The sequence below is a fragment of the Strix uralensis genome, chromosome 1 (genome assembly GCF_047716275.1).
Source record: "Strix uralensis isolate ZFMK-TIS-50842 chromosome 1, bStrUra1, whole genome shotgun sequence".
Lineage (NCBI taxonomy): Eukaryota > Metazoa > Chordata > Aves > Strigiformes > Strigidae > Strix > Strix uralensis.
The window spans coordinates 34,270,435-34,288,252 of NC_133972.1; the positions used below are offsets into that span (position 1 = coordinate 34,270,435).

General features: G+C 52.7%; 1 protein-coding gene across 1 annotated transcript; it reads left to right on the plus strand.

Annotated features, from left to right (window-relative positions):
* The first annotated feature begins 15,724 nt into the window (after positions 1–15,724).
* On the plus strand, positions 15,725–17,481 carry HOXA13 (homeobox A13). Its single transcript, XM_074891905.1, has 2 exons — positions 15,725–16,397; positions 17,017–17,481. Exons 1-2 carry the CDS (start codon positions 15,725–15,727, stop codon positions 17,259–17,261), a joined length of 918 nt encoding a protein of 305 aa, XP_074748006.1. The 3' UTR covers positions 17,262–17,481.
* Positions 17,482–17,818: the final 337 nt, after the last annotated feature.

Below are 17,818 nucleotides of genomic sequence, written 5' to 3' on the forward strand. Positions count from 1 at the left end.
CCTCCTATTAATTTTCTAATGAGCAGAGAGCCGGGGAAGGCGAGTCACCCACCCGGGTTAACTGCCCCCCCGCCCCCCCGGAGCCCGACGGGGACCCCGATGACTGATTTATATACCGTCATTGTTTTACTAGACAATGCTCGCTTCCCGAGAAACTTCGGGCGCCTCGGCGGCATATTGTTTGGAAATATCTTTGAAAATACCCCATCTGCCCCTCGTTTCGGCCAATCGTAACACCTCTTTGATTCGAAGGAGAGAAAGCTTAGATCCTGCCTTTTATTGAAACCAGCGAAGGACCTTGGGAGGAGGGGGCGGTAGGGGAGGAGAAAAAGGGAGGGGGAGCAGGGCTGGGGGAGCCGTCGGGAGGCATTCATCCCGCATCCACGTTGCCAAGAGGAGACGGTGCCCATGCGCGCAGCGCACATGGTTCCGCGGCCGCGCCGCCGTCCCCGCGTCACCTGCCGCCGGGCGGCCGCGGGCCCTGCGCGGGCAGCCGCGAAGAGCGGGGCAGCGCGGCCCGCCCGCCGCCGCAGCCGAGCAACACGCGGGATTAGGACGAGCCTATAGATGCGGGTTTAGCTCCGGCGCGCCGGGGCGGTTCCTGGCTCTGACAGCCGAAGGCAGGGCCAGGGGTGCGGGCTGATTTCTGGGCGGAAAGCCCTGCTTGTAGAACTGAAACGGCAGCACTGCCCTGGAAACACTTCCTCATAAAACATCTTTTCAAGCACGCACACCCCCCGACACCTACAAACACAGCCGTGAGTGCACGGGCGTATTGGCTCGCACACGTGAGTGCGAGAATATGCACATCTCCCCCCCTGTGAGCGACTCTTTCTGCTACTAGAAGATTTCCCTTCTTCAGTTTGCCCTTCTTGGTATGTCAGGCTCTGCCTTTAAATATCAGCCGCGGAAGAGTTTTTGGGGGCGATCTCTGCGGGAGAGGAATTTATTCATCCGAAGTAGCCCCTGCCCTCTGCACTGAAAATAACATAATATAATAATTGCAGGACTGTGTCTTCGACACAAATCCGAGCCCAGAGCGCAGCCCACATCCTGGTCCCTGTTCCGGCGGCCCCGTGAATCGGGCGTTTGTATTGCCGATGTGAGTGCTAGTTATTCCAGGCTCAACAACAGTCTCCATCACCTCCCGAAGGCGTGACACTGGTGGGAGTAGGAAAAACGGTTCCTTGTGGGCTTGCTGTCTGCTCGCACGAAGGGCAAACTGTCGGCGGGAGCAAGTCGCCTTGGCCGGGACAGGGACACTGCAGAGCGGCGAGGAGGATGGGCAGGGGGTACGGGGGGGAAGGATCGCGCGTGGGACCCCGCGGAGCAGCAACCCCGGTGTTCCTTTTGGGTGCGCCCTCACGCAGACACACTCACACACGCAGACTCTCCGCGCTGCCGTGCCCGTTCCCAGGACCCACGCGAGGGTTATCCCCGTGGTGGTGCGGCAGGGCTGCCCAACGCCACCCCACGCTGGTTCTCCGCGGGATGGGTGCATCTCGCTGCCCACGCGGCCTCACCTTGCTCCGCTTCCCCCTCTCAAGGATGCAGCTGAAGAGGCTCCTTAAGTCGCTTTTTTACTACTACTATTATTATTAATAATGCTAATAATATTATTATTACTATTATTTCTTCTGTTTTTTTAGGGGGAGGAGGGAAGCAAGAGGTCCGTAGAAACTAACCGGTACGCATATATACATTTCTCCCCGGGGTGTTGGGATGGGGGAGAAATGTTTGGCTCTGATATTTTCCGAGCTAGCTCCTTTTCCAGTACTCTGTCCGCGATGGCGTGATCCGTCTCACTCTGCTATAGAGACAATAACGCTAGATTGCTTCTCTTTTCATAGCTTTTCGAGCATCTCTCTTTCTTGCGGATTAAACGACCGGCTGCTAGGGGAAAAAAAAAAAATAAAAATCACAAGACTGTGAAAGGAATAAAACTCTAAGTCCATAAAGATGAAATGTAACGAGTATGTTGAATACATAACGCTGCTATATAACAGTTTCAATTAGTTGAGTAAGTCCTCTGTAACGTCTTGTAAAGGTGTAAGGACACGTTTACAGTATAAGCAACATAATGTTCTCAACTGTACGAGTTAATTATTTCCAGATTTATTTTTTTTTAGAAGTGAGTTTCACAAGTAAAGGCTCTGTCCGGGTATAAAACAACTGATGTATTTTTCCAACATTAAACATCTTGAGTTCGTAATTAGAAGCGGAGGAGAGAGCGGACAGTTAAATAATTAGACTCGGGGATTTTAGAGAGGGGGGGAAAAAAACCCAAGAACAGCCTTTTGTCTTTTGGGGAGCCGCGATTATGGCGACCGTGTCCCCTTCGCTCAGATTATCTCCGCTCAGGCGCAGCAGTACCCGAGGCGGTGCCGCCGGCTGGCACAGCCGGGGCGGGTGAGGCGGCTTTGTGCCACCGGCGGCCGGGAGGAAGCGGGGAGCAGAGCTCTTCTCTCCCACAGCTCACGAAATCCCGAAAAATTTTGCAAAGATGCTTATTTCTCACTCAATGCCTCCAAACTTCTGGAAATGAGCAAAGTCTCAGGCGTGTCGCAAGGTCCGTGCACGACCCCAGATCTCTGTACCAGCTGCGTTACCCCTCTCCACCCCCCCGGCGCCCCCCGCACCGCTGTTCCTCCCGTGGGCAGCCGTGGGGAGCGTAGCACCTTCCACCGCCGGTGGGGCTGGGGCAGAGCCAAGGACGAAGGTGTCGCTACTCTTTTCGGTTCCCTCCTGCCGTGCCTCCAGGGCTCACTGTCCGTTCACTCTCTCATTTTTTAGGCTGTAAAGGTCGCAAGTACTTTGCTTCCGAGGAATTGAACTTGCCCCACTCCCGAGTGGAGCTGAAATCTCACCCCTTCCCCCGTGAGACTGCACTACCTACCTGGACCCGTCTATTTCTAACACACACACCGCCCCAAAGAGCTGCCTGAGCCCACCTCCCTGCTGCCAGTTTCCCTTAAAATTTATCTCGTATTTAATCATATTTTGATTTTCTTCGGAGCGGGGGTAAAGTCTCAGTGGGTCAAAGTGGAAACGAAAAGGAATGAAAAAGAAGGATGGGATTTCCCATGCTTAGGCCTTTCCTACAACTAAGTTCAGGACCTAAAACTCCATGCAAAAGGCTTGGCTTTAGCTCCCTGCGCTCCACAGCTTCCAAGACAAGCATAAGCCGAGCCTGAGCAGGGACCTATTGGTAAAAATCAACGCCAAATTTAGTTGTCACTAATTTTGATTGACAATAAAAAGGCCCACAAATCCCTCTCTTTTGTACGTGTTAACCCAAAGTTGTATGATTTAAAACCAGGTGCTAGCAGCGGAGCAAATAAAGAGTTCCAGATTTCTCTTAAACATACTTACATTATTTGTTAGGGTTTTTTGTTCGTGAGGAACCAAGTTCACTTCGAGCTCGTAGGGGCTGCTCTCACCGCACCGGGACTAGAGAGAAAGTCTGCAGAGGATTTTTTTTTTTTTTTCCTTAAAGCAATCAACTACAGCATAACTTTTCGCGGGAAGGGAACACACACACACACATATATATATAAGAAAACTTGTCTAGATTCCTGTATGGATCATTATACACACACGTGCCCCGGGAGAGGCAGAACGGTGCTTAACAGAGGGGAACGTTTTCCCAGCCCTGTGGGAAGTCGGTAGGTACCTGATAGAAATAAAATCCCGGGAGCCTTGATTTTTGGGTTTGATTTTCTCTCCCTTTTTTTTTTTTTTTTTTTTTTAAATAAGGTAACAAGAGTGACGAGTTTCTAATCTCTGGGTAAAAGCATATTTGCGCTTCTAAGGATGAGAAGACTGGGAACGTCTCTCTGACCTGCGACTGGGATCATATATTGTTCTAAAGTAGAAATGTCAAAGTAAAGTCATTTACCACCTGGCTGTCCTTGACTTGGGATGATTAAAGTTTAATCCGAGGTGTGTGCACAGCTTTACCGTGTTATTTAAACACATCAAAGGTCATAAAAGGATTCCAATAGCATGAGTCGTACACCAGAGAGCTTTCTCTGTGAAGAAGTCCGTATTTTATTCTAGCCTAAGCTCCAGAACGCTCTTTAAAGAAGAAGGAAACAAAGGGGGGAAAAAACCCCGGGATGGTAGGGGGGAAAGGGATTTAATTTCTAAAGGGGGTGGCAGACTTCAAAGAGACTGGAGGGTCGGGCTCTCGGGGATACACACCCGGGGAAGGACAGAGCCCTCAATTATCATTAGCTGTGCAGACATCTAGTGGGAAACCCTCGCAATTGCACCCCAACCTCCTCCGCCCCGCGAGAAGGCGCTTACCCCGGCTCCTCGGGCGCACCGCTCCCCTTCTCTCCTCTCCGCTCCTCTCCTCCGGCCGCTGCCGGTCGCCGCCGCCGCCGAGCCCGGGAGCCCGGAGCGGGGCTGGCAGCGCCCCGCGGCGCGGCCCCCGCTCGTCCCCATTGGAGGCTCCCGGTGCCTTTCCGGCCCGGCCCGGCCCCGCCCGGGTCCTGCCCCGGCCAGACCGGCCCCCGGTCGGCTTCAGCCCCACAACGGCGGCCTCGTAACCCGCCGTGCTGCTCCACCCGGTGCCTTGCTCCGTTTTCCACCGGCGGTGCTCGAAACCCAGGCAAGGATATCCCCCCACCACCACCCCCCCACCCCGCCCCGCAGTCTCCGAGGCTCTGTTTACCCTTGCAAATACCCGGTGGGTATCGCTAGCAGGGGAGGGGAGGGCAGAGGAGCCTGCCCCGGCGTCCGGCGGAGCCACCCGAGCAAGCCGGGACACGCGGGCGCTGCGCCCCGCCGCTCCTGGCGGACACCCGAGCTTACCGAAACCCTTCCTGCTCCTTCCTGTGTTACAGATCTCGGCGGGGGGTGGGGGGGGCTGGCTAAACCACACGGGAGAGCTCGGCTCCAGGCTTCCCCGGTGCCATGGCAGAAATCCACGTCTTCCTTTAACCCGCGGGTTTTGGGGAGAGGACGGAGTATCCGGGGAAGGTGGGAGAGGGGAGGGGGAGGTGCTGACCTTGAGCTTTGAAACATGTGTTAGCACCTGAGCGACCGACCTTCCCGTGACGGGGGGGTTCCCAGGCGGTCCCCGTGTAACAGGTGGCTTCTCCCTGGGCACGAAAGGCGTTTCCAAGCCGCAGTGGGACCCAGTGCCAGGAGTGATCCTATTCTGGGGGGACTTGGGTGGATATTTTCGAAATTGGGTGCTGTCCTCCCGTCCCACCTTTCTTCCTTTTCCAAGGAGTTCAGATCACTTCCAGCTTCTTAGCTGGTACCTAATCATGTGGCAGCTGGGATGTGGGGAGCCCCACCACCTGCCCAAATGATGAGGATGCAGAGGGGGAGCTTCGGAGATTTCCTCCACCTTGTGAAGACTCAAACTACTGTCCTCCAGCCCACACGTTTTTCTCTCGGTTTCTTTTTACCAGGCAGGGGTTTCCTTGTCGTTTTGTTCCTTCCACAGAGGCCACATTTTGATTTCCACCTTAGGTATCAGAAATATCTTCCGATCCTAAAGAGCCATCATCTTTCCTCTTCCTCTCCCTTCTCCCTCAAGTTGCCGGTCACCTGCCGTTCCCAAAGACTTCCCTGGCTTGAAGGGATGCTCCTCACCTCGGAAAGCAAAACCGTCCCTTTGGGTACTTAGAAAGGGGAAGAGACATCTTGCAATGAGCACACAGGTTTGAATTATTAGGCTGTAAATTTCGTACCGTGATAAAAGCTTCAGCTGTGTTGTTCAATATTAAAGTTTTTGGCAATAGCATCACTTGTTTGGGTTTTTTTTTTTTTTTACTTCCTTTAACCCCCGCCTCAGACCTACATTTCCCTCTCACAGATTTCTGAGAAAATCTTTCATGTTTTATTTTAATATCGCTTATATACGTTTCAGGTTTCTTAGCTGGTATGCAAATAAGAACGGACATATGGCAGGAACATTTGATGTTTGCGAATGGACAGAAGATACTTGCTAACCGATTTCCGCTGTGGAGTTATATGGGGTTCTCTTTTTATATACAGGCAACTTTTATGTCAGCTTGGATATTCTTGCTCACAGTTTTTAAGGTTTCGATCCTGTGGTTATTGTTAAAGGAGTAGTACAATCCATCACACACACAAACCCTCGATAAATGCAACTTAATCTTAATTCTCTGACTGGGGTAGTTGTATATATGATGTCGTCCTCCCAGTCAAAGGGGATTTTTTTTTTTCTTTTGCCGTGGTCTTGCCATCCTACCGAAGATGAGAACTTGACCGAAAGCTGATTATAAAATGGCGATAACTTGATTAGCTAGGTAGTGTCCAAACTTCCTAGGAACCTCAACACAAACTTCTGACCTCTCTTTTAGTGACCCCCAGGGTAGTCGCAGACCCGGAACCCCTCTCCCTCCAGTCTCCTGCTAAAATTAATAGGTCAGACAAGCTCCCTCTCCTTTATTTGCCAAATATTTACATCACCCAAAGTGGTGATGACGTGTCTGTTCGTGCCTTCATCACCTCATGGTGGAATTATTCCTTGTGGGTAAAACTTCCTGACGGGTTACGGGAGCGGAGTGTTCTCCCAGCAGCAGGCGGGCTCCCGGGCCGGGGCTGCGGGACGCGCCCCAGCTCCTCCAGGGGCTCTGCCCAGCCCCGCCGGGGCACCCGCCTGTCCTTACCCCTCTGGCCTGACCCGCTCAACCTGGCCGGCTCCTCGTGGCTGCGCACACCAGGTTTCAGACCCGATCCGTGTCCACACGGCGCGCCGTACTGCTCTGGGTAGAGCCCCCGGGCTGAGAACGGGGAGAACCGGCGTCCGGCGGACACGGGGACTTCTGCTGAGCAAAGCCACGCCAGCCTTAATGTTTCCTTTGCAACACGACCTACGAGACGCAGCTTTATGTTACACCCAGCTGGGGTTTTTTTTCTTCTTTTCTTTTTCGGGGGGGCGAGGTGGCAGCCGGCTGCACCAGGAGATGACAGATGATTTGACACCGTCCCCACACTCGGCAAGAGAAATTGCAAAGAAATAAGGTCTTGTGCAACTGGGTGACAATTGGCAATTGCCGGCGGGCAGCGAGTACCTTCCCCACAATGGGAAGGAAGCGGCTCCGGGCGAGGATACTCGTTCGCTGGCACCAGGGCAGCTACATCTGCAGGGAAGCGGCCTCGGGTTGCGTGCGAGGGGACGGGGGAATTTCTTCCCTTAGGTACCGGTGCTGGAAGAGCAGGGGCATGCTTGGCTGGAGACTAACCTTTATTGTTTAGCCGCTCATTACTTTGCGGGTCAGAGGGGTTGCTATGAAACCACTCCCTTTTCTCTGTGCCATTATTGGACTAAATATACTTTGGCTCCCGGGACTTCGTGAATTGTCTTCGGGGCGTGGGAACCTTGGCGTGTGCCCTCAGCTCCGCGCCAGCACCTTCGCACCAACCTGGCTTCTGCTCCCCGCGTTATCCCGCAGAAGGCTCCCAGCACTGCAACCTTCCTCCCGTCCCCCTGGCCCTGGAGAGGGTGGAAGAGTCTCTGCCCCCACGCCCACTCCCGCGCGTGGATGTGGGAGCACAGGGTGGCATCACCATGCAGTGCCGATGGTCTGGCTGACCGCCACCCTCAGGGACCCCAACCTAGTGCACCCCAGACGAGAAGATCTAAGGCCAGGCAGGGGCAGGTGGGAGGTGCTGGAGCGCAGGGTGTGCGGGGTAACCGGGGGCCGAGCCCACTTTTCCCCCCTTTTCCTGACGAACCAGGAATCTCGACCGCAGCGCTTTAAGCCGATTCCAGAGGAAATAAGCGTCTTGGAAGGACAAGTCAGCTGTCGCGTATGCAAGAATGGGATTTAGCCTTCAACAGGGCCACATATGTAACCGCTTATCTAAAGAAGACATAAAATACAATAAGCTTCGGAAAAATTCATGATTCAGCAAAAATAAAGGGAGTAATATACTTACCCAGAGATGCAAGTTATCAGCTAGTCTGCATTTGGCCGGTGTTATGTTTAAAGGAAAATACTGTATAATTCCTATTTAGAGAATGTGTTCACGGTACGGATAGAAAGACATTAGTTCCATCTAACATGAAGAGTAGCAAATGTCTTTCGTTATTAAAGACAGCACGTATTATATATACCTGAGGAATGTACTCCAGGCGCTAGAAAGCACTTTCTAGACCCCGAGTTTACTGTTGGGTTGTTGGGTTGAGTTTTTTTACCAAAGAAATTTTTAACAGAAATGCGTGTGCTTGGTGAAATGTAAAGCTCATTGGAGAACGCGGGATCGTAACGCGGTGTCGAGTAGCTTTCTGCCGGGAGGCGGTTGGTAGTGGGAGCACCCCCGAGGTGGACGAGGGGCAGTTAAGCAGTGCTGGGGACTCGGCCGAGGCCAGCTGGCTCTTTCTGCCCGAATCTGATCGCAGATCCGCGCAGATGGTGCGTCACTCCTGGTGAAGCGTGTCCCCAGGGCTGCCCCTGCGGGGTCCCACCCGCGCGAGAAGAGAAGGCGGCTCTCGCCGAGCTCGAAGCGGGGCGCAACTGGGGGTGGAGGAGGACTGATGGGAACCCCATCACGTGGCCAAGGGGCGCCCCACTCTCCTCCGTTCCCCTCCACGACTCTCAGCGCAGGGATGAGCGTAACGTGTCGCCAGGCGGGAGGCACGTGTGCGGTCACACACGCACCCCCACCGGCCGCGCCGAGGGGACGCGGGACTCGTTTCGGGTGTGCGCGCCTGCTGCCTGCGTGGGTGCGCGCCTCCCCCCCGCCACGCACCTCCCTTCTCAACCGCTGCCGGCAAAAGCCTCGCTCCGCGCCCGCGGAGCGGAGAGCGCCAGATGAAATGGGCCAAGGGGTAAAAAAAAAAAAAAACAAAACAAACAAACAAAAAATCAAAAAACACCGCAAAACCGAAGAACACAAACGCGAGCCCCGGGGGCTGGAAGGAGCTGTGGGAAGGTCCCGAGGCGGGACGTCAGGGCGGCCGGTGGTTAGGAGCCGGCAGCCCGGCCGCAGGTGTGCCTCAGGGCGGCTGCCGAGCCGCGGCCCAGCGCCGGGCGGGCGCGGGAGGGCCCAGCCCGGGCCTGCGGGCCGGCAGCTCAGCGCCCGGCCGGGCGGCGGCGGGGGGCCCGGGGAACCCCCCGGGGGAGCCCCACGGGCACCCAGCCCGCTGGAGGAGCCCACGGGGCAGGGAATGGCCCTCCCGCCGCCAGCCCTGCCCCGCTCGCCACCACCTTGGGCAGAGTTGCGGGGCTCTGCCAGATGCGGCGTGTTTTGGGGGTTTTTGGGGGGTTGGGGGTTTTTTTTCCCTCTCCGCGGGACAGATCTCCACTCGTGGCGCAGGTAACGTCCAGCTAGAGTCACTCTCCCCTTCCGTTGGTGCGGTGAGTCCCCATATCTCTTAAGATATTTCTTAAGACAGCCACGATTAGAGCCCCGGGTATGTACAGTCTCATCTGAGGAAAAGTGAGGAAAAAGAGCTGTTAGACAGACCCAGACATTAGAGATAAACTGCCTCCATCAAGTCAATGTTTTAATCACTAAAACCACTTCTGAAAAGGGAACCAAAAAACCCTCTTGGAGAATGTACTCAAACAGCTGTCTTCCAGTAAAGGCAAACATGTCCAATGTTTCCTGTATGATTTTTTTTTTTTCCTCTTTCCCCTTTCTTTCTCTAGACACTGCGCACAGGCGCCTTATTGTTTCCCTAGGTGAAGATACGGCTTGGGGGGGGGGTAAAAAAAAAAAAAAAAAAAGACCCTGCAACTTCTTGCAGAGAGCAGCAGCGTCCACTCCTGCCCCTGAGCTCTCCTGGTCCGACGCCGTGTAAATGTCACGCTATTACAGGAATGTTATGTTGAGAAGGGCTTTGTGGAAACGCTTTCTCTCGCATTGTAAAGAAAAGAGCGACTTCGGCTTCTCTCCGACAGCTTTTCAAAGGGAAATAAAACAGCACAAAGTGGGCCTGAAGCTCAGGAAGAACTTTTTTTCTTTTTTTTTTTTCTTCCCCTAATGAAAAAGGTGGAGGGATAAGTTTAATTGTAATCAGGCTGCAACAATACACCATGTGATCATGTGGTAGCAATTATTACAAGCTCCCAGCAGAAATAGAGAGGATATGCCATTGCAGCTCACTGTACCCTGCCTTTATTTTCTTTTTTCCCAAAATCGTGACCTACTGGTAGATAAGGCGAGAAATTAATTTACCCTCAAAATGCTAAATCCTGAAAACAGAAGGATAAGCTCAACAAAATCAAGGAAGATTAATCTGAGTATCACTTTGTTATCTACACACGTTCATACTAGAACATTTTTAACTGGAAGATGTAACCGACCCGATAAACTACTGCAGTGGACATCTGCACGGCCAGCCTGGCCTCCTCGCTTATCAGAATTTACTACGAGTGAAATAAAAGCGTTCTTGGCTCCCTTTGTGCGAGCGAGCAGAGCTGATGCCGAAGAAATCCGTCTCAGTTTGCATGGCAAAATTAATTGAAATTGTAGGGGGAACTATCACTGCGTTCAAGAAGCCTGCAGCTGACAGAGAGCCTGCGAGGGCTTCTCTTCATCGCTGCATTTTCACAACACTTTAAGTTGTGAAAAAATATTTTCTGCTGACGCGAAGCGCCAGACTTCTGTTGCTTTCACCCGACAAATATAAACAGAAAATTATTGCACCCTCCTGGAAATACGTTTGTGAAGATATTACGGGGGGGGGGGGGGGGGGGGTGGGGGAAGTAGAACAAAACAAAAAAAAAATCTGAAAAGAGACCTTGTCCGTGAGACAGAAATCAGGATCATTCCCATTTTCAGTTTAATTACATTAAATACCTCCAGCGTGTTTTCTAGAACTGAAACAGAAAAAAATAATACAGAGCGAAGCGATCTTCTGAGACCTCGCTCCATAAAGACTAGTCCGTATCCCACACTTCGGGTGAAAGCAATCACATTATTTTCGAGCACACCTTATTTATAGGAGGTGCAGTTTGAGAGTTTGGGTGGACTGAACTAGGTAGGTCCGTATATAGTGTGCGCCTGAGGATTTTTAGGACGCCTTTCATACCTGAGAGAAATACAACATTAAGCTCTTCGCAAATCTTCTCGGACTTTCCCCCTTCTGCATTTGCTTTTACAAATACTTCTTATTTTGCAATTATCTCAGCCCCCCCCAGCACGCAGTGGGAGGGAGAGAGTTAAGATGTCCTGCGAACCCTGCTCGTAAAGCTGCTTACTTCCATTAGAAACACATGAATATCCTGAAATACAAAGTGTCTTTAAAACGGACTCAGGAATGTTTATCTCAATCCTTGATGCTTTAGAAATTGTGGAAGAAAACAGCGGTGACAGTACTGCTCCAAATTAACCTTCTGGCAGGTAAATTTCATTTGCTCATGAAAATCAAATTCGATTAAGGCTCTTGCTCCCGCTATCACTTTACTCCCGCGTCTTCCAAGACTCCTGGGATCTGAAGAACAGAGATTATTATTAGTAACTAAGATCACCCTCTAGCTCCCCCATTATCAACTGAGATCTTTTAGCGGGTTTAGACGGATTTAGGTCTGTGACAAACATATATTTTCAGCAGTCAGCCACGATTTTTTTTCCCCCTCCATACTCATTAATTAGCTCTAAGCAGTGGATGGAGAAGTAAGAGTGGAATTCCTTGGGCGACAGATTTTTATCTGTATTCGTACGATTGTGATTATCCTACAAGAAATCAGAGTTCCCCTCAGTCGGGCATTCCCGCGGCAGGGCTCCGGACGGTGCGTGTGTGTGTTATCACACAAAGGCTGGCTTAGGGGGAGGGAAAAAAAAAAAAAAAAAAAAAAAAAGCAGCCTTCTAGATACTCTGTTGACAAACTCCGTATTTGCAAAACCTGACATTCAGCTGAAAGTGCTTTTGGTTTCTCTAATAAAGGCGAAATTTTAAGGCCTCTTTAGGAAAATGAGTGGCCATATTCCTGTTACAGGGAGAGATTTACAAATAATTTATGTTTTCTCTTTTAAGGCCAAAATCCCGCAGTTCTCACGGTGGCAAGACTATCTTTGGCTTCTTGGCGTCAGGAACACACAGTGACTTGGTTGAAAGCACTTGTAAGGGGCAAATTCTGCCCTTGCTTACACCTGCGAGGTGGGTTAAATGCATCCAACCACTCTCAGGGTAGACAAGGGAAGAAAATGGCACTGAAGCTTTTTGTAATACCTGAGATGGGCATGGCCATGCACTGCGAGGGGTGACTGCCGCCCAACAGGAAACTCAGTGAGACATTACCTGGCTCTGCAAGGATTCAGCACCTTTGAAAATCCTCCCACTGATCATAGTTGTTCATCCTCTTGCTCCCTAAGGAATTAATACTCGTTTTAGAGGAAACGATTTAACAGATGTATTTCTCTCCAAGATATTTTACACACTATATAAATGGAAAGCAGTTCGGAGGTTTGCATCAAATCTCTTGGAAAATGCTGAGGCTCTACCATAAGTTTGTACTTGCTGTATCCTAACTGTATTTCGTGCGAAAAAGAAAAAAAAATATATTTGGAAGAAATCTCGATTGGTTTGTCGGTTGCATGCGTTGAAGCATTCAATTATCAAGCTAATTTTCCAAAATGAAGCTTTTGTAGAGCATGGCCAAATCAATCAGTGGCTTCAAGTAATCTCTTTCTTAGTTTTGGTTAATTTATCCAGCGCATCCCAAGATTTAACGTTGCGAAAAATAAAAGCTTTTCCACAACTGGTAGGGAATGGTATATGTTCGAGGCGGGGGGGTAGGCTCGGGCATATTTTTATCCCTGCTGTTCGTTACAGGGTCCATGATTTTCGAAGAACATCTGTTCTGCTCGATGCCTTCAGCCGTCCCGGTTCTTTTCTAATATTTAATGGCAGATACCCATTAAGGCGGGAAGGAATTATAGCTGGGGAATAAAAATTGGGTATCGGGGGGGGGGGGGGAGGAATCTAAAACAGTTGACGAGGCTTTCCTCCTCTCTCGGTGTCAATAATTTATTAACAGTCAGTCGAATTTGGAAAGCAAAACAAAGGCGTAAAGCCCCGTGTCCGACAATAACTGTTTTTCTGGTGTTGCGTACGCACCCTGCAGATGCCATTTTGCCTATTTTGAGGAAACGGTCCCATTCCCTGACTCCCACCCACGTCATGGCAAACAGGGGAAGGGGACAGTTGTACCACTGCTCTTATCAGCAGTGAAAAGCACGGCCCTCTTCCCTAATGATTAAACAGCGCTCTGGAGCGAGGGAGAGATGCAGAGAAGGGGGAAAAGAGAGCCCTTTAATCTAACCTCCCTTCTGCCTTTCGCACACAGGGCTGGAACAGCCCCAAGTGGGTAAACAAAACAAAAAAACAACCACCAAAACTCAGCAGACCGGATGCCTCCCCCCGCCCTTTGTTTCCCCCCCCACCCCCTCCCCAACCCTCCACCACTTGTACAGTTTGCACCGGGGCTGAGGGCTACGGTTTCACATGGCTTCTCCCTCCTTATGAAAAGGATCTTGAAAAGTAGAGGCAGATAAGCGAGAAACGCTCCGCGGCTGAGGGAGAGGAAAGTTTGGAGAGGGGGGCTGGCTGGGGAGGGGGGGAGAGGCGAGCTGGGGAGATTAGTGTTTTCATGGCTACCCGCTTTTTAACAAATCAGACAGATCTTCGGGCTGTGAATGACAGTTCTCACATTGGCTAGACTGCAACTTTCAACTTGACCTTGGCCTCTAGCCGTGTCTAACCCGTATGTAAAACAGCGCTGCCCCATAGAGCTGCCTTCCCTTCCCCCTTCTCCCCCCGCCCCGCTGCAACTCGATTTTCAGAAGCAGCCTCGAGAAACCAGAGGGAAACAAACCGACCCAATTCATGCCAGTCAAGCAGTGTTTGGCCGGGGGAATCCACAGGTTTCAAAACTGGAGCCTGAAAGAAAAGGAAAAATATGCGGGGAATAAATATTTGCTTTTGGCCATGAGGAAGAATGCGGAAAAGAGTATGCGAAGTCAAAATGGGAACTCTTTATTGGCTACAATGAAGGAAAAAAAGCGGCTAAAATGCTGCCAAATGATCAGGGGAATGACAGCGACTTCAGGTATCCCAACCCATCGCATGGAAAAAGCACCTTGAAAAAAAATCCGTGGGCGCCAAAGGGCTGTTTCTCATGGCTGGCAGCTCCGCGCCAGGCAAGGAAAAGCCTGCTCGGTAACAATGTACGTCCCGGGACTGCTCTGCGCTTGTAGCCATGCGGGCAAAACAATGCTCCAACGTCAATGGGAAGCACAATAGGACAATAAATACGCCGAGCTGTCAGGCGCAAAACAAAGCAACATGCGATTGCAACCAAAAAAAAATTTAGTTTTCAGGATGGGAGTATTTGGGGCTGTTTTGTCCACACGCGTGAGGGCTGAGAGCTGTTAACGATGAGACGAACGCTGATTTAGGTCAAGTTTATTGATAGTTCAGTGATGGAGCGGTTTGAGTTCAAGGTTGTGTGGGAATAACTGAATGTTGGGGGGAAACGTATCCGCGCCGGTGGGAGGTGTGGGGAATAGTAAAAACAGGAATTAATTCGCCCTATGAAAAATTCTCACGTTTATCACGAAAAGGGAATGCTTTTTCTTTTTTTTTTTTTTCCCTAGCTTTCGCTTGCAGAGAGGTACGACCTTCAAAGAAAAAGAATTTTCAGGCAATAAACCAGTTTTTCCCAGCACAAAAAAGCGCCGTGGGTCCGTGCGCACACTATACAAGCCGACGTGATATTTTACAGCCAAAAAAGATTCAAGCCGAGTTGTAGGCCCCGGTTTTTATTATTACAGCAACAAATAATACAGCGGAATTGCGATGCAGATCCAGTTAACCCTCCCGCTCCCCGAGCACATCCTAGAACATAATAATAAATAAAATCGGGATTTCCTGGTCTGTTCCTCTTATCTGATTTCTGAGGCTTTGTGGCGAGAGAAGCAAGATGGGTCTTGGGCTTTCGACGGGCGGGAAGAAAGGAAGAAAACACCCAGAAAGGACCCCGGGAGGCTCCGCTTCGAGAGCCTTATCTGGCTCGGCGTGAGGCCGGGCATCGCTTCTCCGCCCGCAGCTTGCGGAGGGCTCCCCGCGCCTCCGGGCCGGGGCCCCGCCGGCTCTCCCCGGGGAGAGGTGGTGCTTCAGACCGGGGGAGGAAGGGGGTCGGGGGGGTGCGGCTGATCTCCCTCCTCCCCCCCCCCCCGCAGAGGAGGAGGGAGGCTTCCGGGGCTCCGCGGCCCTGGGGACGGGGAGGGCCCTAGCAAAGCTGCCCAGGGAAGAAATCAGGCGGGGTGCCGGGGGGGAGCCCCGCACCTCGAGGAACGCGCCGCGGCAACAACGGGGCCAAAATGCTCACGCCTCGGTGGCGAGGGGAGGGAGGGCCGGAGAGAGGAAGGAGGGAGGAGGGAGGAGGGAGGGAGGGAGGGCGGACGGGCGGGCCCCCCCGCCCCCCCCCCTCCGCGGCGCCCGCGCCCCGCGCGGCGGCAGGACCGCGCCGTGCCCGCGCCCGTGCCCGCGCCCCCGGGCCGGGACCCGGCCCCGCGCGGTTATTGCGTTATTTAATTATCTCCACTTTATTCCTTCAGATGTTTATCAGCTGCTTTGCATATCACGTGGGGGCGGGCGGCCCAATGAGGGCCGGCCTGGCGCGACACTGGCGCGTCAGCCTTGGTCAAGTCCCGGAGATTGAGTATCTCTTTTTTCAGTCTTTGGGGCTTTTAAAAAAGAGCCACTAGTCTCAATGCGGAGCGGGCTATGACAGCCTCCGTGCTCCTCCACCCCCGCTGGATCGAGCCCGTCATGTTCCTCTACGACAACAGCCTGGATGAGATCAATAAGAACATGGACGGATTTCACGCCGGCAGCAACTTCGCGGCGGCGGCGGCGGCCAACCCCTGCCGCAACCTGATGGCTCACCCCGCGCCCCTGGCCGCCCCCAGCGCCGCCGCCTACACCTCCAGCGAGGCCCCCGCCGCCGGCATGGCCGAGCCCGCTGTCAAGCAGTGCAGCCCCTGCTCGGCCGCCGTGCAGAGCTCCTCCGGCGCCGCGCTGCCCTACGGCTACTTCGGCAGCGGCTACTACCCCTGCCGCATGACCCACCACAACGCCATCAAGTCCTGCGCCCAGCCCGCCTCCACCTTCGCCGACAAGTACATGGACACCTCCGTCTCCGGCGAGGAGTTCACGTCGCGGGCCAAGGAGTTCGCCTTCTACCAGGGCTACGCCGCCGGGCCCTACCAGCCGGTGCCCGGCTACCTGGATATGCCCGTGGTGCCCGCCATCGGCGGCCCCGGCGAGCCGCGCCACGACCCCCTGCTCCCCATGGACAGCTACCAGCCCTGGGCCATCACCAACGGGTGGAACGGGCAAGTGTACTGCCCCAAGGAGCAGAGCCAGCCGCCTCACCTCTGGAAATCCACCCTCCCGGGTAATACACCTGCATGGCTCCCCCTGCCCCCCCCCTCCCCTCCCCCGCTCGCCCCTCCCGGGTATCCCGTCGGCAGGGCTCCAGGATCACCCCCGGGCCGACCCTCTCCCGCCCCGCCCGCGCTCCCCGGAGCCAGCCCGGCCCGGCCCGCACATGCCCCGGCGGCTCTGGAGCGGCCCCGGTGCCGCCCCCCGCCCCCCGCCGGCGCACGGCGCATCCCTCCTCGCCCGCCCGGCCCCGTCGCCGGCCCCGGGAGAGGAAACAGCTGAAAAGGGCGGCGGGGAGGTCTGCGGTGTTATTTGCCCTAAACCCGGGAGCACGCAGGCCGGGTAAATCGCTGCAGCCCCCGCGCGATTCTCCCCAGAGTCCCTCGCCGGGCTCCGCGGGGTTTGTTGTTGTTGTTTGTCCGGCTGACAGAGGCGAGCCTTTCCGTGCCTAAAAGCTATCCGCGGCGGCCAGGAAAGAGGAACCCCCGGTGCTGAGCCGGGCTTTAAGTAGCTAGGCTGGAGCGGGGCAGGCGGAGGAGTGCTCTGTAACTCTGACCCCTGTGCCACTTGAAGATGTCCTGAGCGGTTCGAGCGATTTTCTAACGCTTGCCTGCATGGTTTTTCTGTTCCAGACGTCGTTTCGCATCCCTCGGATGCGAACTCGTACAGGCGTGGGAGAAAGAAACGAGTGCCTTACACAAAGGTCCAGTTAAAAGAACTCGAAAGGGAATACGCTACAAATAAATTCATAACCAAAGACAAACGGAGAAGGATATCGGCGACTACAAATCTGTCAGAGAGACAGGTCACAATCTGGTTCCAAAACAGAAGGGTCAAAGAGAAAAAAGTGATCAACAAATTGAAGACTACCAGTTAATGGATTAAAAATTGAGAAGCAGCAACTCAAAAGTTTCAGAACTTTTTTTTTCGTGTTCAGATTAAAATAATTATTAATAATAATTAAAAAGAGAAAAGACAATGAACCTCTTCTTTCAGAACAAGAGATCTGTATCTTTGGAATTATAGCTTTTTTTTTTTTTTTTTTTTTTAATATTGCTGTAGCAAAATGGTTAAAACTGACAGTTCTGAAATCCCAAGCAGCCAGCCAGTATCACTGACAGACTGTAAAGCCCACACACCCAGCCCCGAGAGATACACTTTCAACTAAGACACACGATTTTCTGAGAAACTTGTAAGTACTTCTATGACCTTACTATTCGAGGAGACTCTTCGTGGCCACGATGCGAGAGCTGGTTAACGTGAGGAGGTCGATGTGGACACATAAGCTGGTTTTCTTCCATTGCAATCCAAACTGTATGTTGAATGACTGCTCAGGTAAACCATAGTGAAAAAAAAAATGTACAATTACTGTATGTTTTTAAGCAATGCATTTAATGTCAAAAAGTAATAATAAACCTCGAAGGTACTGAATAA